Below are 25728 nucleotides of genomic sequence, written 5' to 3' on the forward strand. Positions count from 1 at the left end.
TCACAGACGGGCCACAGGCTCTGGGAAGTGTGGAGGGAGTGGCCGTGAGTACTGTCTTGACCCAAGGGAGTTCACTGTTGCTGGGCTGGGGCTGGGGCAGCCTCGTTTGGGATGATTTTGCCCAGTGTCACGGTGTGTGGAGGATGCTGGGTCCTGGGTTCAAGTGCACATGAGAGGGAACCCCAGTCCATGGGAAGGTGGGCTGGGCTCCCGAGGTCCTTCAGGGCTGCAAGAGTTATTGCCTAGCACAGGGCCCAGACAGGGCTGGACTAGACACAGTGAAAACAGCCTGTATTTGAGGGAGAAGAGGAAACAGGTGGAGACCCCCACTCTGTCTGGTCTTGGCTCCCACCAGCCCGGACCGTGAGGAGCCCCTGAGCAGTGGGTGCCACTGCTGTGGATGCGTTTCTGGCACGTTCTGGAAACTGCTGCTGCTGTGTCGTCATGACAGCCCTGATTGGTTTGAGACAACACGTGTTCACAGATCCTAACAAACAATGCTAAATGGGCGACTGATGAGGTCATGGTTCTCACGGCACATCCGGGACGATCAGTGTAGCACTTAGGCTCTGCAGGGGGTCTTTCATAAAGGACCTCATTCCTCACGCCCTGGCCCAGGAACAGTGTTGTCTTTGCTGTCTTAGGCCATTCTTGTTACTAAGCTGACAGCTCCACTTTCTTGTGGAAGACCAAGAACAGTGTGAGGACTTGCCGAGACTGCCTCTCAGTGCCACTGTGCAGACCTGGGGGAGGTAGGGAGCGTGGGCATGGCTCCCCTGGGCTGCTAAGGACAGTTTAAAAATGAGGTGCCACACGCATCCATCTCCAGAGCCCCCAGGAGGCAGGAACCAGGATAAGGGTGGCTTCTCCCAGCTGAGCAATGTGGCCGCCGTGTCCAAGGTGGACTCGGTGTGAGGCCACGGTGGGTGGGGGGATGGGTCCTCCCCACACATCTGAGGACACACGACCACTCGGTACATTCTCAGATGTTAAGCTTAGTTTTATAAACCACATTGTACATGTCACTTTTATTTGGCATTTTATACTTAACTAGCTGTATTTATTTTTCATGTCATGAGAGTTTCCATATAATGTGCCATAACTGCATAGACAGCATGTCTTCAGGGTGTGGTTCTAAGTGGAAAATAGCAAATGTTTATATTCAATAAAATTGCATGCTCCTCCGCACAGCATCTTAACCCTCCCGTTCACCGTTTTAGAACTAGTTGTTCTCCTCTGCACAAAGCGATTTTATCAAGCTTTCCAGAGCAGCTTCGATTCCAAGCACTCCGAGCAGGGTTCGGAAGCTGAGAGGAGCAGCTTCTATGGCTCTGTTCTTGTCCAGCTCCAGGGCTAGAAAGAAAACGTTAAACCGGGTAAGAAACTTCAAGGTGGCAGCTTTTGGTTTTTTGTTTTCTGCTGGCATGGACCTCACCAAGACCCTGCCCTCCTCCTGACGGGCTGCATGGGATGGGACGTGCTAGTGGCGGGCGAGGAGATGGCGTGGAGGCCTCACCCGATAGCTCGAGGCACATTCCCTGTGCATTCAGCCCGGGAGGGCCTTGGGGCAGCCATCCCTTCTCATGTTCAGCCATCCCTTCTCATGTTCAGCCATCCCTTCTCATGTTCTTTTTGAGTGATTATTGGTAAAAATATTTAAAAATTGATAGTCAAAGTACATTAATGAGATTTCCAATTTTTGATTCTTGCCCTTTGAAACCCAGAGGAAATAGGCAGGTGGCTTTGCTGGGCATGTTGAGAAGTCACCTAGAGCAGCCACGCCCAGGGACCTACCTCGCTGTGGGACTTTGGTGAGAAGATCCAGCTTTGGAAAAACCTTCCCGTCTTCATCTATTTGTATCCTCCAAACAATGACTAATTCAAACCTGAAAAAGCGATAAAACATGTCGTTCTGTGCTTTTTGAAATCTGGCAAAAAGATGAGCAACCATGAGTTGTTCCTGGTGTCCATTTCCCCATGCTGGGCTCCCCTGGTCCTAGCAGCCGCAGCCCACAGCGGAGAAGAGGCACGGTCAGTAGCACAGGCAGATGGAACCAGGACCACAGGACGGTGCTGCTCTGTCCACACTGCATTGGCAAACATCAGTAGGCCAATACCAGCGAAGTACAGAACGTGGAGCAACAGAAATTTCAAAATTACTGGTGGGAGCAGACATGGACAAGCCACTTTGGAAATAATCTGGCACTGACAGAAAGCTGAACATGCACCCAGGAATTTCATTTCTAGGCAGTTGAGCCCAGGAGAAGCTTGTGTAGTGTTTGCCAGGAGGTGTGAGCCAGAACAAAGACGCCACGTGCTCCACAGCTGAAGAGCAAGAGCCTGTGCATGATCCCCTCCGGGAGGATGAGCAGCGAAACTGCACTGCAGCTGCTCACGACCCTGGAGGAGGTGAGGGTGACAAAGGCAAGTCCCAGAAGCCTGCATAAGGACCACACGATTTTAAAGCTTGGAAACCAGTTGAGTTGAGGCCTTCACACACAGGTCATAAAGTCACACCCAGATGGATACATGTCCACACATGCACAGCCAAGGGAAGAGGATGGAGAACACAGCACAGGCCAGGGTGGCGCCGGGGCTGGTGGAGGGATGGGCTGTGCTGTCAGGGCCCTGAGCCTGTCTTGTTTCTTCTCACTGCTTTGGGGTTTTCCACTCACCCCTGGCTTCTTCCCTTCAATTTCTAAGTAACAGCAGATCCACAAGCATCTCCACTTTCTCCTAGCCTCCCTTCCTTGACCCCATAAGTCCTGGGGCGGGCCCCAGGACTGGCGTTTTCCCCCTGCGGCCCAGCACATCCTCCAGAGCTCCAGCTGCCCGCAACCCCACGCTGGGCATACCTGCTGGGACCACTGATTCCTCCAACCGAGGACCTTTAGTTCTTGGTTAGGTGGTTTACTACTTCGAGTCCTACTTAGGTGGTCTCCTGCTTAGAATCCTTGTTTTAACAGGAAATGGGAGGCCCTGTGGCCTGCGCAGACTCACCCTGGCCGGCTGGCACTGCGGATCCCCATGGAGCAGGAGGAGGGCCCCTCCGAGAGGTACACGGCATCTGGGTACTTTTCCTGCATGGGGAGAAGAAACGGTTACAGACAGATCCACTGGAGGAGAAAGGGGCCGTGGGAGGGGCACGGGGTGCCGTTCCAGGTGTCCGGTGAAAATCGGGGTCCGAGTGTTCACACAGCACCCACAGGCGCCGACTGCCCCTCCTGCCCTTGCTGTCACACGTCTGCCCCACTGTAGGTCTCTCCACAACCTCCAGGCTGCCATGACTGCTGCTTCCCCAGCATGAACATGGTGCATAACCGCCCTACAGCTGCATTCTCATCTCACAGGTTTCCCCACACCCCTTCCACCTGGGATGGCTCCTTGGTCTACCCTTGTCTGTCACAACCTGGACGGTCTGGGGAGGACTGGTCAGAGGATTCCCAAGTGGAGTCGCCAGGTTCCTTGCTGGAAAGCAGCTGTTTTCGCAGGGTTTTAGCATCTGACCTGAAAAGCCCTTTGAGCTGAGGCTCCGTGAGGGCTATGGCCGGGCCTGGACGCCCCTCGCCTGTCCGTCCGCAGGACTCACCCCAGTGGCGCCCAGCCCACACACCGTCCTGGGCATGGGCAGGAGCCCACTCTGGTACCCTCACTGTGCCCAGTGGTGGCACAGCTCCCACTGCAGTAAGGGAAAGGCCCTGCCTTAGTGAAAGCTTCATGATGAGATGGCATTTTATGGTCAAAAGCCTCCTCCTGAAAGCAGGGAAATCAAGTGGAATCTCACAGATTGCTAGGCTTGCAGTTCTGGGAGAGTCTGGTTTCCCCCATGGGCTGTGAAAATTCTGGACACGTCTGCTTGTTTCTGTTACTTACAGCAGGACCCGGTAGCCTCTAGCTCTACCAGAACCGACCCGCGAATTTACATCAAACCACAACAGTTTGCTTACTGGAACCTGAACAGATGATACACATTCAAAACTGATAAAAGTAATGGTGGCCGTATTCTCCCAGTTCTTAAAAACTTGTCTTTTTGGGCTGGGTGTGGTGGCTCACGCCTGTAATCCCAGCACTTTAGGAGGCTGAGGTGGGCGGATCACGAGGTCAAGAGATTGAGACCATCCTGGCCAACATAGTGAAACCCTGTCTCTAGTAAAAATACACAAATTAGCCGGGCCTGGTGGCATGCGCCAGTAGTCCCAGCTACTCAGGAGGCTGAGGCAGGAGAATTGCTTGAACCTGTGAGGTGGAGGTTGCAGTGAGCCAAGACTGTACCACTGCCCTCCAGCCTGGGCGACAGAGCGAAACTCCGTCTCAAACAAACAAAACGTGTGTTTTTGGCTGGGTGCGGTGGGCGGCTCACACCTGTAATCCCGGCACTTTGGGAGGCCAAGGAGGGCGGACCACCTGAGGTCAGGAGTTCAAGACCAGCCTGGCCAACATGGTGAAAGCCAGTCTACTAAAGATAAAAAAAAAATTAGCTGGGCGTGGTGGTGGGCGCCTGTAATCCCAGCTACTCGGGAGGCTGAGGCAGGAGAATCCCTTGAACCCAGGAGGCAGAGGCTGCAGGGAGCCGAGATCACGCCACTGCACTCCATCCAGCCTGGGTGACGAGCGAAACTCCATCTCAGAAACAAAAACAAAAACACACACACACGAAAAACCTTGTCTTTTTGTCTGCTCTTGTGAGAACAGCTTGCAGGGTCAGGGTGACAGGAGACTTTCAGGGCAGGCTCCGCCTGAGAGGTCGAGGTCCTAGGGCCAGTCTGACAGACGTGCTTTCCTTTCTGTCCTCTCTCAGCGACTGATGTAGAAAGGGCAGCCTGGGGGTGCTGCTTAAGTCCCATGCAAGCCCTGCCATGATTAAAAAGCACTGTGGCCTCCCCAGGCCTTAGGGAAGGATAGTGAGGGGAGGTTTCCCCTGAGAAGCATCCGGCCTGACAGCTAGTCAGAGGACACAAGGCAAGGGAGCAGGCTGGAACTGCAGTGACAGCGCCTTCCTGCTGCTCCAGAGACTTGCCGGATTGAACCAGATCGGCTCTGCTGAATGGGGTTGTGTGGGGACAATGGCGTGACCAAGTTTTTAAAAGAAGCAGCCCCTGCATGGCTGAGCTCTCGCCAGTGTGGCAGGCCCTCACCCTGCGCGTGTGGGCCTAACACGGCGAAGGCGCCTCGCAGCACCAGCTGCACCCACCACAGGCTGAGAGGGGCCTGGCGGAAGCTTACAATTACTAACTTCAGCACAACAGTTTCCATAAGAAAATGTATACCTAAGTGATTTAAGTGGAAAGTGTTGGTTGATTTTTAAACCGCAGCCTCTTCCAAATTAATCACAACTGCTTGAGGACCGTAAGGGAGAGCCTGTGAACGTGGCAGCTCAGCTTCCAGGCTGGCTCAGCAGCAGCACTTGGGACTAGTTGGAACGGCTGGGGCCTGGGCCAGCTCCAACGTGGGGCCCAAGGCTCAGCCTCCAAGCACAAGGGAGCAGATGGAGCAGCTCCCTGCCTCCCTGGGCCTCTCCTCGCCTCTCCTTGTGAGCAAAAAGGGGTTTAAATGAGATGCTTTCACTAAAAAAATTAAAGTGTACCTTACTCCCTTTAGTTTGTAAAAGAAAGTCAAAGGTAGAAATGCTGACATTAGGAAGAGGTCAGGCATTCAGTGCATGTTTCTGGAGGACTTTTGTGGGACTGTGTGCAAAGGTTCTTCTGTGGAAGTTAATAATGCTCCATTCGTTTAGCCAAGGTCACGGTCACTGATAACTTGAAATAGAAAGGATGGGTCTCATTGGCGAGAGAAGACGGAAAAACTGTGAACACAAGGGTACATTAGTTATATACAACTCAAGACAGAGTGGGCTTGAAGTCATTAGGTCTAAAGTCAGCACATCTCAACAGCAGTCGAGTTTTATAAATGACTGTATTTGATGTGGATAGAAGATGACCAAATTGGCAAGAAAGAGTTAAGGCAAACATGTGCTGATGAGGAAGAGGTATGTACCATATATTTTTGAATGCTTTCCATGACAAATAGTTACACAAAAACAGTGAACTGGAAAATCATAAGCCTTATCTGGAAAGCTCCTTAGATGTGTCATGTTTAAAACCAAGGCCCAGAGAAGGAAGGCACCTGGCTGAGCCCCCGTGGGACAGTCTTGGACCTGTGGCTCTTCCGAGTGCATCTGAGGGACCTGCACAGCCCTGAGAGTTCTGGCTTATACGGGAAATGAGCAGGACGCCTGTGCTTCCGTGGATGTTGTCAGGAAGGTGGTGATGTAGGGGTGGCTGTTGGGAGGGGACCTCGTCGTGCACACTAACTGGTTGGCAGGCACTGGTGCTTCCCCTCTGGAGCCCCCAGCCTTCCACTGGAAAGCTCGTCTTAAGCTGGAAATGCTGAGGCAGCGATTCAAGTGGTGTTTGTTCAGCTGGTTGCCGTATGTGGGGAGTCTGCATTTGAGAGCTCTCCTGATGTTATGATAGAAAGATGGCGGCTGTGAGAACGTTGGCAATTTGATATCCAGCCCCAGTTTTACACCTGAGACCCACTGTGCTGTTGCAATAGCTGCTGGATGCCAGTCCAAAGGGAATAGAATTTTTAGCAGAGCTTTACAGAAAACCAACCTTGTATTATATTTCAGTGCAATACCAAAGAGGAATGCTATGTCTCCCACTTAAACAAATGGGAAAACTTGAATCCTGAGTTTAAGTCTACCCTGGAGTGTCCACAGATATGTTAACTCATCTTGACTTTAATATTTTCCCAAAGATTATGTCTGGCCGATTCAGTGACTTTTAAAGAATTGAGATAAATTCATATAAATTATGAGAGACATAATTCCTTTAAAGTGTGTAATTCAGTGGGTACTAGTATACTCACAAGGTGGTGCAACCATCACCACTTTCTAATTCCACAACATTTCATCACCCCCTAATGAACCCTTTAGCTATTGCCCCTAGTCCCCTTCACCCACCCTCCCAGTACAGCCATAAGCAACCACTCAGGCTACTTTCTGTCTTGCTTTCATTTGTATTTTAGTAACATTTTCTGTTTTGAAAGATACTCTGGTCTATTGAGAGATGACATCAGTGAGGTTACACCGTGGCATAAAATGCTGGCAAAACTTACCCTAGACTCCTCAGTAACTGGCACTGGGCCAACTGGATATTCACATGATAAAAAAATGAACTTCAATGCTTACTGCACACCAAATACAAAAATTTATTCTAATGAATCATAGAAATGTAAGGGCTAAAACTATAAAACTTCTCTATTCAAGACATTTCATACAAATGGAATTATATATGGTCTTTTATGTACCACATTTTGTTTATCCAATGATCAACTAACAGACTTTTGGGTGGTTTTTACTTTTTGGTATTTGATTTTTTTTTTAATAATAATAATAATTATTATTATTATTTTGAGAACGAGTCTTGCTCTGTCGCCCAGGCTGGAGTGCAGTGGTGCGATCTTGGCTCACTGCAGCCTCTGCCTCCTGGATTCAAGCAATTGTCCTGCCTCAGCTTCCCGGGTAGCTGGGACTACAGGCACCTCCTGGGTTCAAGTGATTCTCCTGCCTCAGTCTCCCGAGTAGCTGGGACTACAGGTGTGTGCCACCACACCCGGCTAATTTTTGTATTTTTAGTAGAGATGGCATTTCACCATGTTGGCCAGGATGGTCTCGATCTTCTGACCTCATGATCTGCCCGCCTTGGCCTCCCAAAGTGTTGGGATTACAGGCGTGAGCCACTGTGCCTTGCCCTTTTTGGCTTTTTGAAATAATGCTCATAGCATTACTGTTCATAACATTTGTGTATAAGTTTTGCACATACGTATTTTCATTTCCCTTGGTTATATATCTCGGAGTGGGATTTGTGGGTCATATAATAACTCTCCAACCATTGAGGAGTTGCCAAACTGTTTCCCACAGTGGCTGCACTGTTTTTATAATGCCATCAGCAGTGTATGATAGTTCTGATTTCTCCATAGCCCCATCAACACTTTGGCCGTGAGTTGGTATCTCATTGTGATTTTGATTTGCTTTTCTCTTATGTGCTTACTGGCCATTTGTATACCTTCTTTGGAGGAATGTTTATTCAGATGTTTTGCCAATTTTTATTTATTTTTTTTAAACAGAGTCTTACTCTCTCTCCCAGGCTGGAGTGTGGTGGTGCAGTCTTGGTTCACTGCAGTCTCCACCTCCCAGGCTCAAGCAATTCTCCCACCTCAGCATCCCAAGTTGCTGGGACTATAGGCGCATGCCACCACACCTGGCTAATTTTTGTATTTTTTTGTAGAGACGGGGTTTTGCCGTATTGCCCAGGCTGGTCTTGAACTCCTGGGCTCAAGCGATCTGCCTGCCTCGGCCTTCATAGCACTGAGATTATAGGTGTGAGCCACTACACCTGGCCCCTTTGCCTATTTTTAAATTGGGTTATCTTTTAGTTACTGAATTGTAATAGCTCTTTATATATTCTGGAACAAGTCACTATATGTGTTAAAAAATATTCTCTCATTCTGTGAGCTGTCTTGTTATTTCTTTAATGGTGTCACTTGAAGTACAAAGTTTTTCATTTTGATGAAGTCCAATTTAAGTTTTTTCTTTTTGCTTACTGCTTGTGCTTTTGGTGTCATAGCTAAGAAACCATAACCTAATTCACAGTCACAGAGATTTGTATTTATGTCTAATTCTAAGAGTTTTACATTTTTAGCTCTTAAAGTTAGGTCTTTGATCCATTTTGAGTTAATTTTTATATATGGTGTGAGGTAGGGGTCCAGCTTCATTCTTTTATCCGTGAATATCCAGTTATCTGAGAACCAATTGTTGAAAAGACTCTTCCTTCCCCCATTCAATCATCTTGGTTTGATTTGCATGTTAGTAACATTTTCTGTTTTGAAAGATACTCTGGTTTATAGAGAGATGACATCAGTGAGGTCACACCGTGGCATAAGATGCTGGCAAAATTTACCTTAGATGATTCAGTAACTGGCACTGGGCCAACTGGATATCCACATGTTAAAAAAAAAAAATGAACTTCAGTGCTTACTGTATACCATATACAAAAATTTAATGAATCATACATAGAAATGTAAGGGGCTGGGCGCAGTGGTTCACACCAGTAATTATGGCACTTTGGGCGGCCAAGGCAGGTGGATCACTTGAGGCCAGGAGTTCAAGACCAGCCTTGCCAACATGGTCTCATGGTGTAACCCCTTCTCTACTAAAAATATAAAATTAGCCAGGTGTGGTTGCATGTGCCTGTAATTCCAGCTACTTGAGGGGCTGAGGCACAAGAATTGCTTGAACTGGGAGGTGGAGGTTGCAGTGAGCCAGGATTGCATCACTGCCCTCCAGCCTGGGTGACTGAGACTCTGGTCTCAAAAAAGGGACATATAAGGGCTAAAACTGTAAAACTTCTGAGAGAAAACATAGGAGTAAATCTGTGTAATTATGGGTTAGCGAAAGATTTCTTAAATAAAAAAGGCCAGGCATGGTGGCTCATGCTTGTAATCCCAGCACTTTGGGAGGCTGAGGTGGGTAGATCACCTGAGGTCAGGAGTTTGAGACCAGCCTGGCCAACATGGTAAAACCCGTCGCTACTAATAATAAAAAAATGAGCTGGGCATGGTGTCACATGCCTGTAATCCCACCTACTCCAAAGGCTGAGGCAGGAGAATTGCTTGAACCTGGGAGGCAGAGGTTGCAGTGAGCTGAGATCGCGCCATTGCACTCCAGCCTGGGCAACAAGAGCAAAACTCCGTCTCAAAAAATAAATAAATAAAACTAACTAAATAAAAAAGCAGTGACCATAAGAGAAAAATGAATTAGGTAATTGACAGACTGGCTTCATCATAATTAGAAACTACTACTCTTAAAAGCCATTGTAAAGAAGAAGAAAAAGAAAAAGGCCAACCTCAGACTGAGTGAAAATATTGGCAAAAACTTGTATCCAGAATATATGAAGGACACAACTCAGTAAAAAGAAGATTAACAACCCAATTTTAAATAATGGGCAAAGGATTTAAGCCAAACTGGTGACGTATGTTTTACACATCTCTTATTTGGTTAAATGTGCAGAAGATACATCATTAGTCATTAGGGAATTGCAAATTAAAACCACAAGGTGATGCCACAACATACCCATCAGAATGGCTAAAGTAAAAAAGAGAGCAATACTAAGTTCTGGTGAAGATGTGGAACAACTGGAACTAACATACACTGCTGCTAGGAACTGGATAAATTTGGCAGCTTCTTGCCACATTAAACCCATTAAACATACATTAAACATACACCTACTATGTGATCCAGCAATTCTACTCCTACATATTTACTCAAGAGAAAGGAAAACATATGTCCATACAAAAAAACTGCATGCAAATGTTCATTAATAAGAGCTCCAAAACTGGGAGCAGTGAGTGATTCCTTCAGAATGCACGTCAGTCCCGTTACCGCCTGCTGGTGCTGGGGAGAAGGGCAAGGATGAAGTTGGGAGCAGGGCAGGGCCAGGACACACAGGCTGGTCCCCAGACCCCCACCTGATGTCGTTTGGAAAGGATCACACTGATTGCTGCGTGGAGAGTGGACTGGGCAGGTGGGTGAGATGTGGGAGAAAGCAGGGGGACCATGGCTGAGTGACACTGGAGTGACGGATGTGCTCTGGGGGTGTGGCATCAGGGCTTGCTGGATGTGGGGCGTGGAGAGTTTCTGACCTCCGGGACAGGGGTGCAGATGAGGTACTTTTTGTGGGCTAAGGCAGGAGAGGTATGTCGGGGGTGATCAGAGCTGAGTGCTGCTCTCCATGCACAAGACTTCTGAGAGAAGTGTGACAAACTTGAGAAAGGTTTAGAAATGCCTACAGCAGGAGCACTGGGAAGAACAATGATCTACCCTCATTTCAGAAAGAAAACTGACAAATACAAAGGTACCTCTGTGCCAGACACTGGTCTAGGTTCTCCACGTTACCATGTGTATGATCTCACTTGTGTTAGACAATCAAACCATTACCAAGTGGACAGGTACTGCCGGGGCCCTGGGGCCAGTGCAGCTCCTCTGCCCAGGACAAGGGGCCTTGGTCCTACTTCAGCCTACTTAGCTGCTGATTGGCTATATGACTTTGAGAAATCCCTTTTAAACTCTCTGAGCCTCAGTTGTGTTTTTAAAGTTTAATTTGAGGCCGGGTGTGGTGGCTCATGCCTGTAATCCCAGCACCTTGGGAGGCCAAGGCGAGCAGATCACGAGGTCAGGAGATCGAGACCATCCTGGCCAACATGGTGAAACCCCATCTCTACTAAAAAGACAAAAATTAGCTGGGCGTGGTGGCGGGAGTCTGTAATCCCAGCTACCCAGGAGGCTGAGGCAGGAGAATCGCTTGAACCCAGGAGGCAGAGGTTGCAGTGAGCCGAGATTGCACCACTGCACTCCAGCCTGGTGACAAAGCAAGACTCTGTCTCCAAAAAAAAAGTTTAACATTGAGTGTAATTTTGAATTTACAGAAACAGTACACGAGGAGAATGAGAAGCTGCCGCCTGTTCACACCGCCTGTCACCTCCCTCTGTGTTGCGCCATGCTGAGACATGGTGCCCCTCGCCCCTGGACACACACACGGTTCTTCCCCAACTGAGCACATCCCCTCCGTGACCAAAACATACCTCTCCAAACCAGAACGTGCCCCTTCAGATGTCCCCAGCTGTCCCAACTGCGTCTCTCCTTCCTTGTCCCCTCAGGCCCCAGCATGGCCGGTCTTGACAGCCTGGGTGTAGCTGCTGGCACCACCGATGGCTGAATCTGGGCCTAACGCTACATGTTCATGCTGAGATGATGCCAGGTTTGGAGCCCCATGGAAATGCTGCCTGTGCGTCTCAGACGCGGCCCCACCACTGTGCTCCATGGGATGTCCCGAGACCACTGTCCACCCCCGAGTCTGAGACCCTAGATGGCTCATGGCAACACCAACGACAGTGAGGGTCCCAAAAGGTGGCTTTCCGTTTCCGTCATTCCTCCTGTATCTGTTGACTTTCTACCAGCAGAAAGAGCTTCTCCTTTTCCCTTATTCATTTGTATCAGTATCCACTCACAGTCACTTGTTTATTCCACAGGCTGTAACCTGTTTAAGATCACTACTGGTTGTGATGCTCAAGCCCCCAGGTCTGGCCAGTATGAGCTCCTGTAAACTACTCCTGGTTCTGACACAGCCCCACCATTCTTTGAGGTCTTCCTGCTCTCTGGCATCATCAGCTGTTCTGAGCTCATTTTGTACTTCCCTGCCCAGCTCTGGAATCAAAGGAGCTGACAGTATTTACAAACCAGGACCTGGGCTCGTTGCTCCCGGACCTTCATTGCTTCTAGGGCCCGTCAGTGGAAAGAGCTAGGAAGGACGCACTGGTGTGTGCAGGTGCATGAGCCGCTGCAGCCACTTCCACTCGTCTGTGCACACCCATATTCAAAACACACGGGCACGAGCTCTCCCAGACACCTCAATCCAGCTCCTTTGACATCTGTCAGTCACTTTGCTGTTGGGGAGAGACTACGTCCCTTCACCCTCAGTGCATGGCCTTGTTTGATCAGCCGATTTACAGTCTCGCAAGAGCGCCTGCTGTCCCCTCCCAGCCCGCTCCTCTGTGGACACATGGAGCATGACATGGAGCTGACACAACATAGTCATTTATCTGACCCTGAGACTCTCCCGGGCCTAATACCCGGTCAGGCACCTTTGTCCTTTTGGTCACAGCGTAGCGTTTAAATGAGGGCTGGTACCTCCGTGGGGGAGGTGAGATGGGGTTTACAGATTCTCAAGAGCTCTAACATGGAAAGGACTGGCTATTCAAGTGCTTTGTATCATCACAATCATTTAGAAGTAACAACTAATCGCCAGCAGCACCAGAAGCCCCCTTTGGAAATTTCCTGATTGGCACAACTAGCAGAACAGAGTCCCTCACGGACACAGCGTCCAACTGAAATGTTAACAGAAATCCCCAGTCTACAAGGCCCGACAAAAGGTGCCTGACTTTTAAATCTCTTGATTACATACAGGATGGAAAGACTCTATCTCCAAGTGTAATTGTGTGGATTTTTAACCAGTTTTTCTAGACTCTGTTTTTGAAGTAAATAGGTCCATGTAGTGACACAAGCAGAACGGAATGCAGTGGCTATGCTGCTGAATTACCTCCTGTAAACCATATTAGCCTAACTTTCCTGGACGTGGTCCTGAGGCTCGGACACGCAAACACAGACCTAGCGACACACACGTCTGCCCCCAAGAGTGGTCTGGTTGGTAAAAAAACAAGGGAGCACAGCAGCTTGCTGGCTCAGGAGGCATCAGACCTACTTGTCTGACCCTATGTGGGGACAGAAGTCAGAGATCAGATGCCCTCAGTGGATGAACATGGGTGTCCAGGAAGGACCCCTCAGGGGACCTGCACTGTCCATGAAACCATCTACAAAAATAACTGGGAACAGCTGAAGAGCTCTGTTAGAAGGATTGCTTGTCCACAGGGAGTTTAAAAATGTGTCCTAAATGTTGCTTAGTAAAACAAACAACCAGAAAAGCCTCTCTATTCCAAACCCATGGTGGGGCATAAACCTGGGAGAGTTGGAATGTCACTGCAGCACTTTGCCACAGGAGCAAAAACACAACCCCCACCAGAAGGGATGGCCCACCCGGCCCAGTCAGGGCATGACTTATGCTGTCTTTCTGGCAGTGACTGATGCCCCAGAACCCTCGCAAGGGCTTGTGCCAAACATTCTCCATGTGCCCCAGCCCCAGTGGGGTGGCCCAGCCCTCAGCATTTACCTCATCTCCAGACTTTTGCAGAACAGACAAACTGGGAGCCTCCATCCTCCCTTCACCCAACTTTTCTTGTTTGTGCCGACTTGGGAAGAACCAGGGAAACTCAGAGTTGAGAGAGCCACTCTATTGGAAATATATCCCAATGACATTTTCAAAATGAAGAGCTGGGGAATTTTAATAAACAAAGAGCAAATGCAAGCATGAATAATGGGCCTGTATGGAAAGGAAGAGAGCCAGGGTAGGAGACAGCAAAGGACAGGCCACAAGCCAGATCCCACGCCCTTCTGTTCTTGTATGGAACCTCAGGTTAAACATGAAGAACTCCAAAGGTTTCATGACATGTGACAATTACATGAAATGCAAACTTCAAATTTCAGTGTCTGTAATAAAGTTTGATGGGCACACAGCCACCCTCACTTAGGTATATATAGTCTGTGGCTACTTTTGTGCTGAACTTAGTGACTGAGCAGACTACACGGCTGCAGAGCAGACTCCTTGACCCTTTGCAGAAGACACAGACCCAGAAAGACCAGGGGAGGTGGGTCCCACTGGTCCCCCAGGGAAGCCCGTGGAGCTCCAGGCAGTTTGGATGTTCAGGAGACACAGATAAACCAAAAGAGGCGGTAGGAGGCCACAGCCTAGGGGGAAAGTAATCTGACCATGTCTCATAAATGGAGAAACATCTAGTGGGAGCTACACTAGACTTTTAATAGTGCTTTCTCTTGGGAAGTGACTCTGAGAAACAAGGAAAGCAGATTAAAAAACAACCACTGGGCCGGCCGCGGTGGCTCACACCTGTAATCCCAGCACTTTGGGAGGCCGAGGCAGGTGGATCACCTGAGGTCAGGAGTTCAAGACCAGCCTGGCCAACATGGTGAAACCCCATCTCAAACCAAAAATACAAAAATTAGCCAGGTGTGGTGGAAGTAGCCTATAGTCCCAGCTACTCAGGAGGCTGAGGTAGGAGAATCACTTGAACCTGGAAGGCAGAGGTTGCAGTGAGCCGAGATCACGCTGCTGCATTCCAGCCTGAGTGACAGAGGGATACTCCATCTCAAAACAAAAACAAAAAACAAAAAACAAAAAAAACCAACCACTGACCACACAATCCCTCCTGTATGGTGCAGTGATAGTCTAGCCAGGGGCTGGCGTTGGAGGGGGAGGTTTGTCCTGTGTGACCTTAGCCCCTAAGCCTAAGATGGACTTTTTTCTTTTTCTTTTCACCTTTTTTGTTTCCTGGACTCCTTTCAGGGCCTGGTTTGGGTGCCATTTCTGTGCTTCTGAATAGTAAAATGGTTTTCAAAGCTCTAGGGATGAAATTCCAACAGAAATCCCTTTATTCTCAACCATATTTCCGTTTCCTTGTTTTTTTTTTTTTTGACACAGAGTCTTGCTCTGGGTGTGGAATTCACTCCGCTCCCAGGCTGGAGGGCAGTGGAGCGATCTCAGCTCACTGCAGCCTCCACCTCCGGGGTTCAAACGATTCTCCTGCCTCAGCCTCCCTAGTAGCTGGGATTACAGGTGCCCACCACCATGCCCCGCTAATTTTTAGTAGAGATGGGGTTTCACTATGTTGGCCAGGTTGATCTCCACCTGCCTTGGCCTACCAAAAAGTGCTGGGATTACAGGTGTGAGCCACCGCGCCTGGCCTCCTTGTAGTTTTTGCCGTGTTTTATCATAGTTCATTTTAATTCTGTTAAGCTAGAAAAATTCCTCAAAAAAAAAAAAAAACTTTGTTTTATAATTGAATATTTAAGTTTCATTTATCTGTAATCTTTGTAATCTTTGCTTCTCATACCAATTTGTCTCAGGAGACAGGAAACAGTGTGTTCCGAGCTGGCCATGTGGACAGGCCAGTGGGATGCCCTGCCTCCTGACCTGTTCCCACTGGACCCTTGTGCACACAGTGCAGGGTGGGACCCAGTGCTGCCTCTGCCCATGTCATGTCACATCACGCCCCCACGAAAACCCAAGACAAGTTATTTTCCCATGTAATTTCTCCCTCCTGACACATCCTCTAGATTCCCACTATTCCGGACACTCCGTGGAGGGTCTTCTCACTGGAAATCACTGCCGCTTTCCTAGAGTGATTATAGAAAGCTCAGAGGAGCAGGGACTACTGTGCTGGGCTTGTGGGGATGAGGCCAACTCGCCCTCACATGCCCACCTTCTCCCCTCCTTCACTCCTCAGAGGGACCCACGGCCGTGGGGGGTGAGAGCTGGCCCCTGCCGTTGGCCAGCCCAGACAGAGAGGAGCCCTGTGACTCACAAAATCCACACACCCAAAGAGTTCCACCTAAAACCAGTTTGAAAACAAACCTTAGCACTTTTTGGGAAATCAGAATTGGTGCTGGGAGAGATTACGATGTGAACGTTTGGCCATAAACACTTTGTCCAGAAAACGGAACTAAAAGAAGGAACAAAGGGATGTGGGAATCCTAAAAATGAATAAAAGTTACAAATATGATTCTTCTATACTTTCCCACTTTAGAATGGAAAGGGGAAAATTACTCAAGCAAGTTGGTATTTATACACCTTAGAAACATGCACCCTGCAATCACTCTAAAGGCAAATTTACCCATAAAAAACCAACTTCCCATTAAGATTACTAGAGAAAACAGAGAACGCTTCAGATTGGAATGTAAGTCCTAGAAGTAGTTCTGTTTTTAAGATTATCAGGGAAAGTTAATCATGTAGTAATTTTATGCTTTGAAAAGGAATTCACTTCTCTCCTAGACCACTAACGTAAAAATGTGAGCCAAGTTGGTTTATTTTAAAATAGTCAGAAGTGATAATAAAGAAGCTAAATATACACACATATAAATATAACAGTAAATGCTAGAAACTCCTTAGAGATAATTCCACAATTTTCTCTTTATATAATTATTCATATGTAATTATAACAGATAATGAAAGTAATATTCCAGATATACACAGAATATTTTATAATTAAGGTTTAAACTCTCATTATTTCATAAATCTCAAAGTAATGCTGTCTAAAAACATTGAAACTAATTGTAATTTAAAATTATGATCCCATTTAAACTTTTTCATGGAATAAGGGAGATTCTGAGATTGGAAGGCATTCTTGAGGTCTTCACGTTCTTTTTCCCAAGACAAGTCACTCCCACTCCTGTCCCCATCCCAGTTTGGAGCCCTTCATTCTTGCAGGCCCTGTGCCGTCGACTTGCACTAGCTCACTCAATCCTCACAGTGGTTGTATGAAATCTTCGGTATAATGCTCATTTTAATGAAACTAAGGCTCAGAATAATTAAGATAACTTGCTGAAGATTACACAGCTAGTAAACTGATTAAAACCTAAGGGAAACAGATTCCAAAACCTGAGTTCATAAACATTCTACGAGATAACATCTCTAAGCTCACATATAGTTGCAGTATACAGGTCAAGTTTTATCACAATCAATTTGTAGCAGCATAATTCAGTGCTGGCAACTGACTTCGATGGTAGCAGAAAAAACATTTTTGTTGGGAAACATAATTGCCCCTAAAAAGTTTGCTCACTTATTCCCAATCTAGTGCCAGACGTGAATACAGCCAAGTCTCAACCGTGAAGAGCCCAGATCTAGTAAAGGAAACTTCCTATGCCTAATTTTTTTATTAAAAATACTTAGAGGAAGTATTATAGAGGAAGATTATTTTTAAAAAGCCACAGTGGAGCCCAGAGTCCAGAACCTCTCTGGCTCTTACCATCGTTTTTTATTAATAGATGGCTGCTGTCATGGCGGGGATGGAAGCTGGGGTACAGGAGAGCCTTTCTGCCTCCCGTATGGACTTCTGACTAATTCTTCTCCATCCTGTCCCTACTTTCCAATGTACTTGATGCCTCCCATTTCTGAGCAAATTGGAATTCTATAAAACACATCAGCCTTCCTCAAGGCTTTCTCTCGTTTTAATCAAATACCACACTTTCTAGCTTCCAATATTGTATTGCTGCCTTCTTCCCACCTATTTTTCTTTTCTTTCTTTCTTTCTTTTTTGACGCAGGGTCTTACTATGTTGCTTAGGCTGGCCTTGAACTCCAGGGCTTGGCTTGGCCCTACCTATTTATCTGTGCATTTATGTCTTTTAAAAACTAACCGGTCTGGGCGACATAGTGAGACCCCATTTCTACAAAAAATTGTAAAAATTAGGCGTGGTGTGTGCCTGTAGCCCTAGCTACTTGGAAGGCTTAAGCAAGAGGATCACTTGAACCCAGGAATTCTGGATTACAGTGAGGTAGGATCACACCACTGCATTCCAGCCTGGGCAACAGAGCAAGACTCTGTCTCAAAACAAACAAACGAACAAAACACCTTTTTACTGCCATTTTAGAAAGGTTTTGGCAGGGTGCCTGATAAATGCTGTATGTTTCAATCTGCCATTTTTTGAGGACTTTCATGTTTAACAATGTGTTTAATTTTCCCCCATATTTGATGAACAGTTTGGGTATAGAATTTAAAGTTTAAATAATATTTACACTATATTTTATAAATAAAGCCAATGATGTATGTTCAAACTTGTACTTCAGAGTCTTATGTTAAATGCTTTCAGTTTTTTTAAAATGGGAGGAAATGGGCTGGACGCGGTGGCTCACGCCTGTAATCCTAGCACTTTGGGAGGCCGAGGTGGGCAGATTGCCTGAGGTCAGGAGTTTGAGACCAGCCTGGCTAACAGGGTGAAACCCTGTCTCTACTAAAAATAAATCACCCAGGCGTGGTGGTGCATGCCTGTCATCCTAGCTACATGGGAGGCTGAGGTGGGAGGATTGGTTGAACCCAGGAGACGGAGGTTGCAGTGAGCCGAGATGGTGCCACTGCACTCCAGCCTGGGCGACAGAGCGAGACTCCATCAAAAACAAACACACACACACCGACCAGACTTGGGAGTTCATGCCTGTAATCTCAGCACCTTGGGAGTGTGAGGCAGGAGGACTGCTTGAGGCCAGGAGTTCAGGGCCAGTTTGGGCAACAAAGTAAGATCCCCATCTCTATAAAAAATCAAAAAATTAGCTGGGTGTGGTGGTACATGCTTGTGGTCCCAGCTACATGGGAGGCTGAGGTGCGAGGATTGGTTGAGCCCAGGTGGCTGAGGCTGCAGTGAGCCACGTTTGTGCCAGTGCACTCTAGCCTGGATGAGAGAGTGAGACCTTATCGCCAAAAAAATCAATAAACAATCCATGAAGTCAACGCATGTCCTTAGGAAAACAGCAACGTGGCTGGGCATGGTGGCTCATGCCTGTAATCCCAGCACTTTGGGAGGCCACGGTGGGTGGACTGCCTGAGGGCAGGAGTTCAAGACCAGCCAGGCCAACATAGTGAAACCCCGTCTCTACTAAAAATACAAAAAATTAGCTGGACTTGGTGGCTTGCGTCTGTAATCCCAGCTACTTGGGAGGCTGAGGCAGGAGAATCGCTTGAACCTGAGAGGTGGAGGTTGCAGTGAGCCGAGATTGTATCACTGTACTCCAGCCTGGGCAACAAGAGCAAAACTCCGTCTCAAAAAAAAAAAAAAAAAAAAAAAAAAAAAAAAAAAAAAGAGCAACCTCTCACATCCGGGACATAGAAAAATAGGGCACAAATAACTTACAAAAATGAAAACTTTTTTTAATTTTTAAAAGTTTATAAAAATGTTTGTAGACATGGGGTCTTGCTATGTTGTCCAGGATGGTCTCAAACTCCTGGCCTCAAGTGATCCCTCCACCCCTGGCCTCCCAAAGTGCTGGGATTACAGGTGTTAGCTACTGTGCCTGGCCACAAATGAAATTTTAAGTTGAAATTTTGTATTACATCAAGAGCTGATGGCTAAGGAAAAATAAAATAAAATGAATACTAGGCAGAGATTTAAAACTTGAGGGCGATGAAAAGTCTCAGCGAAGTAGTCCAAAGGACAATGATAATTTATTCCATTTGCATAGTAGTTCTAGTGTGGAAAGATCTTTTAAATATTGAATCACAGAACACCTTTATGAGGCGGAGATATAAAATTATGCCCATTTTTTAAAATAAGAAAAACAAGGCTCAGACACGCCATGCTGTACCAGTGGCCCAGAGCCAGAAGTGGAAGCAGCAGCCGGCCACCTGCTCATGGGGTCACCTGCTCAAGGTGCCTTTCTCAAGAAAAGTTTAGGTTCCCCGTGATCCCGCTGATTAGAATGGAGGGAGACCAGAGGTGGGCTGACCCCGAAACTAATAAAGCTGAAGCTCCAGGAGCCTCCCTGCACAGGCTCCTCCAAGGCCCTCACTTGTTTTTTCTTTAACTACTCTTTAGAACAGTTTTACATTGACAGGAAAATTGCAAAGACAATACAGAGTCCTTACATATCCCACACCCAGTTTCCCCTGTTATTCCTTTGTTATTAGCATCTTCCATTAGTGTGGGATGTTTGTTATAATTAATGAACCAAGATTGCTGCATCACTCCTATGACTAAAGTCCAAATTTCATTCAGATTTCCTCAGTTTTGCCTTAATGTCCTTCTGTTCCAGGATTCCCATCTATCATATTACCTTTGAGATTTGTAAGAAAGGAAGCAAAGTGTACCTATATTCTTGGCTTCTCTCCCAGGTTCCCTTTATCTACTGCTACCAATTTAAGTATTATGCTTGCTTATTTTAATAAGTGGCTCCCATTTTTTACCAAAAGAATTTAAAGAAAAACATTTATAGTTTTTATTTGGGTCTCAAAATAACACTCGCCTTGTAGTCTGGCCACAGACCACATAAACCAGCTCTGCCAAACTCTAATCACTGTTCGCTTTCATTGTTGGCCCAGGCAGGAGGAAGGAACCAGCTTATTATGGGCTTGACTTAAAACTCAAAACAGATAACAGGAGAGTAGCAAACACCACTCTTTCATTTATTCATTTCTGTACAGATCATCCATGAATTGGCAAAACATCTTACAGCTATTCATATTTCAACATAGAATAGCTCTTGAATTAGGGGAAATGAGGGCAGAAGCAAAGAAAATCCTTTGCTGTCCTAAAAGGGCTTTGCTTTCCTAGAGTAATTTCAGTAAAAATATTTCTGGTTCACCCTGTCGATGGCCTGCGCAACATAAGCTTGGGCTGACTCATTCATTCATTCAAAACGATATTATGGAGTATCTCCTGGGTGTGATACCATGGTGGTCTGTCAGAAGCCTGTTTTTCTTTGTCCAGTGAGCCTTCTCATCTCCCTTCTTCTGGTGACAAATCCTTCTCACCTTTGCCCAGGAGCCGGCTCACCTCTTCACAGCACTCTCAGCATCTTACACACAGAGTGTGGCTCCCCGGGGGCCTCCTGCCACCTGGGATTGAGAGGTGGATGCTTGGGGCAGATGATGCCAGGGCTGCTGGGAGGCTCACACAGTAGGAGAGAAGCCTCCAGCCCCGGGGTCAGCAGCTCTGGTTGTCTGAGCTACTCCAGCCTCTCTACTAGCTACAGGAGCCACTAACGTTCCTTTTCGTTTAAGCCAACTTAAGTTGGGTTTCTGTCCCATCCTCTCTCACTTGTACAGAAAGAGCCTTAATAAAAAGCACAGACATGATGTTAGACGCTGGGTATATACTGATGAACAAAATAACGGTGCATCATCAGGGGAGTACAAACTAAAACCACAATGGTATACTACGACACACACACCCAAGTGGCTAAAAACAACTAACAAAACCAGTGTTGAAACAGGTGTGAGCAAATGGAACCCTTGTACACTGCTGGTGAGAGTGTGAACTGTTACAGCTGCTTTGGAAAACTGTTCGGAAATAGGTACCAAAGCTGAGCTTATGTATATGACATGATTCAGCAATTCCACCCAACAGAAATCTGCATACGTGTTTCCAATGCTCATAGCACTACTGTTCATAGTGCCAGAACTGAGAAATACCCAGGAACAGTATGATGGATAAAGACTTTGTGGTATATCCACACAAGGGAATACTATACAGCAATGAGATGAATGATCAAAAATTACCATGTGGATACCTCACCAAAAACAACAGGGAGCGAAGGAAGGCCAGCACAGAACACTAGGCACGGCTGGATTTCATCCACATCAGGTCCTAGAGCAGGCTAGTGGATCCCTGCTGTCCGAAGCCAGCAGTGCTCACCCTGGGCAGGAGAATGAATGGAAAGGAGTAAAGGGGCTTCATGCTCTGGGGCTGTTCATGCTCTGCTTCCTGATCAGAGTGGTGGTCATACAAGTTCATTTTGTGAAAAACTATCAAACTGTATATTTATCATGGATAAATATATCCATGATAAATGTATAAGTGTATATACATTTATATGTGTATATGTGTCTATATATGCCTTTTCTGTATGTCTATATTTCAACGAAAAGTTAAAAAATAAGACAGTAGGCCAGGCGCCGTGGCTCACACCTATAATCCCAGCACTTTGGGAGGCCGAGGCAGGTGGATCATAAGGTCAGATCGAGACCATCCTGGCTAACACAGTGAAACCCCGCCTCTACTAAAAATACAAAAAATTAGCCGGGCGAGGTGGCGGGCGCCTGTAGTCCCAGCTACTCGGGAGGCTGAGGCAGGAGAATGGCGTGAACCCAGGAGGCGGAGCTTGCAGTGAGCTGAGATGGCGCCACTGCACTCCAGCCTGGGACAATGCAAGACTCCGTCTCAAAAAAAAAAAAAAAAAACACACACACAGTATTCCTGACCTCATGAAGCATAAAATTTGGTGGAAAAGACAGATAATAAATAATGAAATAAATTAAATTTATAATTTAAAAATTGTGATGAGTGCCAAGATGCCTTCTGCTGTTACCCTTCCACTTTGCAGAATGCTTTTTCTTTTTCTCATCTGGAAGCTCTGTAGCTGTCTTGGTGACTTTACTTTCTCTTTCTGGATCTCTTCTAGCTCTGTCACATTTATCTTATCCTAAAGAACAGTGACCATAAATGAAACATTGCGGACAGATTCTCCAGGATTTGTTACAAAGAACATATCATCTATTTTATTTCCTGTGATTTTCCTGGATTAAGATGGGCAATCTGCAAGCCTTTGTTAATACTGTGGTATCTGGAATGCCGTTCTGGCAAGTCAGTGTGTCTTTTCTTGAGTTAGGGTTGACAGACAAGGGCATATCTTCCTATAAGTATGGTTTGGATTCTTTTTTCTTTCCCCTGCAGGTCTTATTTTATGCACACTTTTTTATTGTTTTTTGGTGTGCTCTGAATAATGTTTTCAGTGCATTCCCATTCTCTTGGTATTTCAATGAGTGGAAAAGTTTAAACTTATCTGAAAGTATAAACACTTTAATGTTGACTCCCTTTTGGCTCATTTATTCAAAACTTCAATTGCTTAATACTTCTCTATCCTGAAACTATGGTCCACAAGATTTTGTTCCACTAGAATTAGTTGCATCACGTTTGAATAAACAGGCCAAAAGCTGCAGATTAGAAATCTCTGTTCCATGCAGATATTAGTTATACACATTTGTTTGGATGTTTGTGAGCTATTTATCTTTCAAAATCTCCTTCTATTAAGAATTCAGCTAACTTGCACGTTTAAATAACAGTTGAAGAAACATACTAATTTCCAGAAGCCAAGGCTGACCAAAGACATGGAAAGGGATTGTACAGTTCTTGTATTTATTTGGAAACAGAGAGATGTGTTTAAGGGCTGGACAGGGATAAGGGCCCCTGAGACCAGGAGGCTTGCATAACAACTGTCTAACTTTGATTATGCAGCACTGGCCCGCAGGAGGAAATGGAAACAGAGAGTGTAGGCCAAGAGAGTCAAGCTGTCAGCTTCTTAAAGACAAAATAGCCAAAGGACAGATTCCAATTTCCTAAAAGTCATACTTCGGCCTCAGACAAATACAAATTCTACACTGTTTTTAAAATCAAATATCTTTAAGCATAGCGTTTATTTACACATTTGTAACAGAAAGAGGATTCTTTTCTTTTCTTTTTTTCTTCTCTTTTTGAGATGGAGTCTCGCACTGTTGCCTGGGCTAGAGTGCAGTGGTGCAATCTCAGCTCACTGCAACCTCTGCCTCCCAGGTTCAAGCAATTCTCCTGCCTCAGCCTCCCTAGTAGCTGGGATTACAGCCACCCACCACCACGCCCAGCTAATTTTTGGTATTTTCAGTAGAGACGGGGTTTCACCATGTTGGCCAGGCTGGTCTTGAACTACTGACCTTGTGATTCGCCCGCCTCAGCCTCCCAAAGTGCTGGGATTACAGACGTGAGCCACTGTGCCCGACCAGAAAGAGGATTCTTTATTTACAAGTGTCGTAAGTGCTGAATGCTAACCAGATATGTTTTATAGTGTCATAAAGCAAGAGAATGCATTGAGAAGAAAATAAAGTTTGGAAAAAACCTTAGAACAAGTAGTTAACAATTTGTTGTGTTAATATAATTAAAGCCTGTTAAAGCCCTTTGTTGAACTGTGCCTCACCACTGACACGCCATTAGAGAACTTGCTCCACCAGTGCCTGCCAGTGCCCTCCAGGAGCATTTGCAAAGCTCTTTGGGTATTTTCTGTTCCACATCCTTTGTATGTGAATGTGATAATGATGTTATTATGAAGTGGGGAGAAGAAATAATGAGGCCTCTTTTTGGGAGGTGGGCGTGGGAGAGCAGGGATGATACTGTGTAGTTTGAGTTTTTCAGATGAATACAGTATTTTAAACATAATAGAAACATCATAATTAAAGGGTCAATAAAAACTGATAGTCAGGAAATGTGAACATATGATTATCTTCAATTTAAATTACGACTTTGTAAGATAAAGTAGTTAAAAAGGCATTCAACAATATGAACTATCATTAAAAGCTCAAAATAAAATAGCTGTAAATAAGAAAACAGGTCTGTATAATGCTTAGTTGAAATCTTCCATAAATGCATAAGAGAATCACTTCACACCATTAAAATAGCTGTAATCAACAAAACAGACAATATAGAGTGCAGATAAAAATGTAAAGAAGGTGGAACTTCACGTACTGTTGATACAGCCAACATGTATGAGAATGTCCATGTAATTTCAAGAATGTGGGAATGCCCTTCTGAGAACTCAGTGAGAGGTGACAACGTGCTAGCAGCCCTCACTTTAGGTTTTAGGCGCCTCCTAGGCCTGTCTGGTGGCGTTTGAGGAGCCCTTCAGCCTGCCACGGCACTGTAGGAGCCCCTCTCTGGGCTGGCCGAGGCCGGAGCTGCCTCCCTGTGCTTGAGGGGAGGTGTGGAGGTAGAGGCGCGGGCGGGAACCGGGGCTGCGCGGCGCTAGTGAGCCAGCCTGAGTTCCAGCAGGCGCCGGCTCGGTGGGCCCTGCACACGAAGTGGCCAGCCGGCACCACTGGCCCAGGGCAGTGAGGGGCTTAGCACCTAGGCCAGCAGCTGCAGAGAGTGCACCAGGTGCCCCAGCAGTGCCAGCCCGCCGACACTGCGCTTGAGTTCTTGCGGGGCCTCAGCTACCTCCCTGCAGGGCAGGGCTCGGGACCTGCAGCCAGCCATGGCCGAAACACGCCCCTTGCCTCTTGCCCCCGCCCGGCGGTGGGCGCCTGCGTGGCCTGAGCCTCCCCGACCAGCGCTGCCCACTGCGTCCAGGCACCCAGTCCCATCAACCGCCCAGAGGCTGAGAAGTGCTGGTGCATGGCACGGGACTGCCAGGGAGCTCCACCAGCAGCCCAGTGCAGGACCCACTAAATGAAGCCAGCTGGGCTCCTCAATCTGGTGGGGACTTGAATAACTTTTATGTCTAGCTAAGGGATTGTAAACGCACCAATCAGCGCTCTGTGTCTAGTTCAAGGTTTGTAAACACACCAATCAGATCTCTGTAAAATGGACCAATCAGCTCTCTGTAAAATGGACCAATCAGCAGGATGTCAGTGGGGGCCAGATAAGAGAATAAAAAAGCAGGCTAACTGAGCCACCCACTGGCAACCAGCTCAGGTCTCCTTCCACAGTGTGGAACGTTTGTTCTTTTGCACTTTACAATAAATCTTACTGCTG

At 46.8% G+C, this 25728-nt stretch overlaps 1 protein-coding gene across 1 annotated transcript in view; it reads right to left on the reverse strand.

Moving 5' to 3' along the window:
• Nucleotides 1–1013: 1013 nt before the first annotated feature.
• CENPP (centromere protein P) overlaps nt 1014–25728 on the reverse strand; it is a 269089-nt gene continuing 244374 nt past the window's right edge. The window contains exons 6-8 of the mRNA XM_007969749.3: nt 3001–3080; nt 1795–1886; nt 1014–1353 (exon numbers count right to left, since the gene is read on the reverse strand). Coding sequence (XP_007967940.2) covers nt 1223–1353; nt 1795–1886; nt 3001–3080 — 303 coding nt within the window. The 3' untranslated portion in view covers nt 1014–1222. The remainder of the gene's footprint in view (nt 1354–1794; nt 1887–3000; nt 3081–25728) is intronic.

Source organism: Chlorocebus sabaeus, chromosome 12 (genome assembly GCF_047675955.1).
Source record: "Chlorocebus sabaeus isolate Y175 chromosome 12, mChlSab1.0.hap1, whole genome shotgun sequence".
Lineage (NCBI taxonomy): Eukaryota > Metazoa > Chordata > Mammalia > Primates > Cercopithecidae > Chlorocebus > Chlorocebus sabaeus.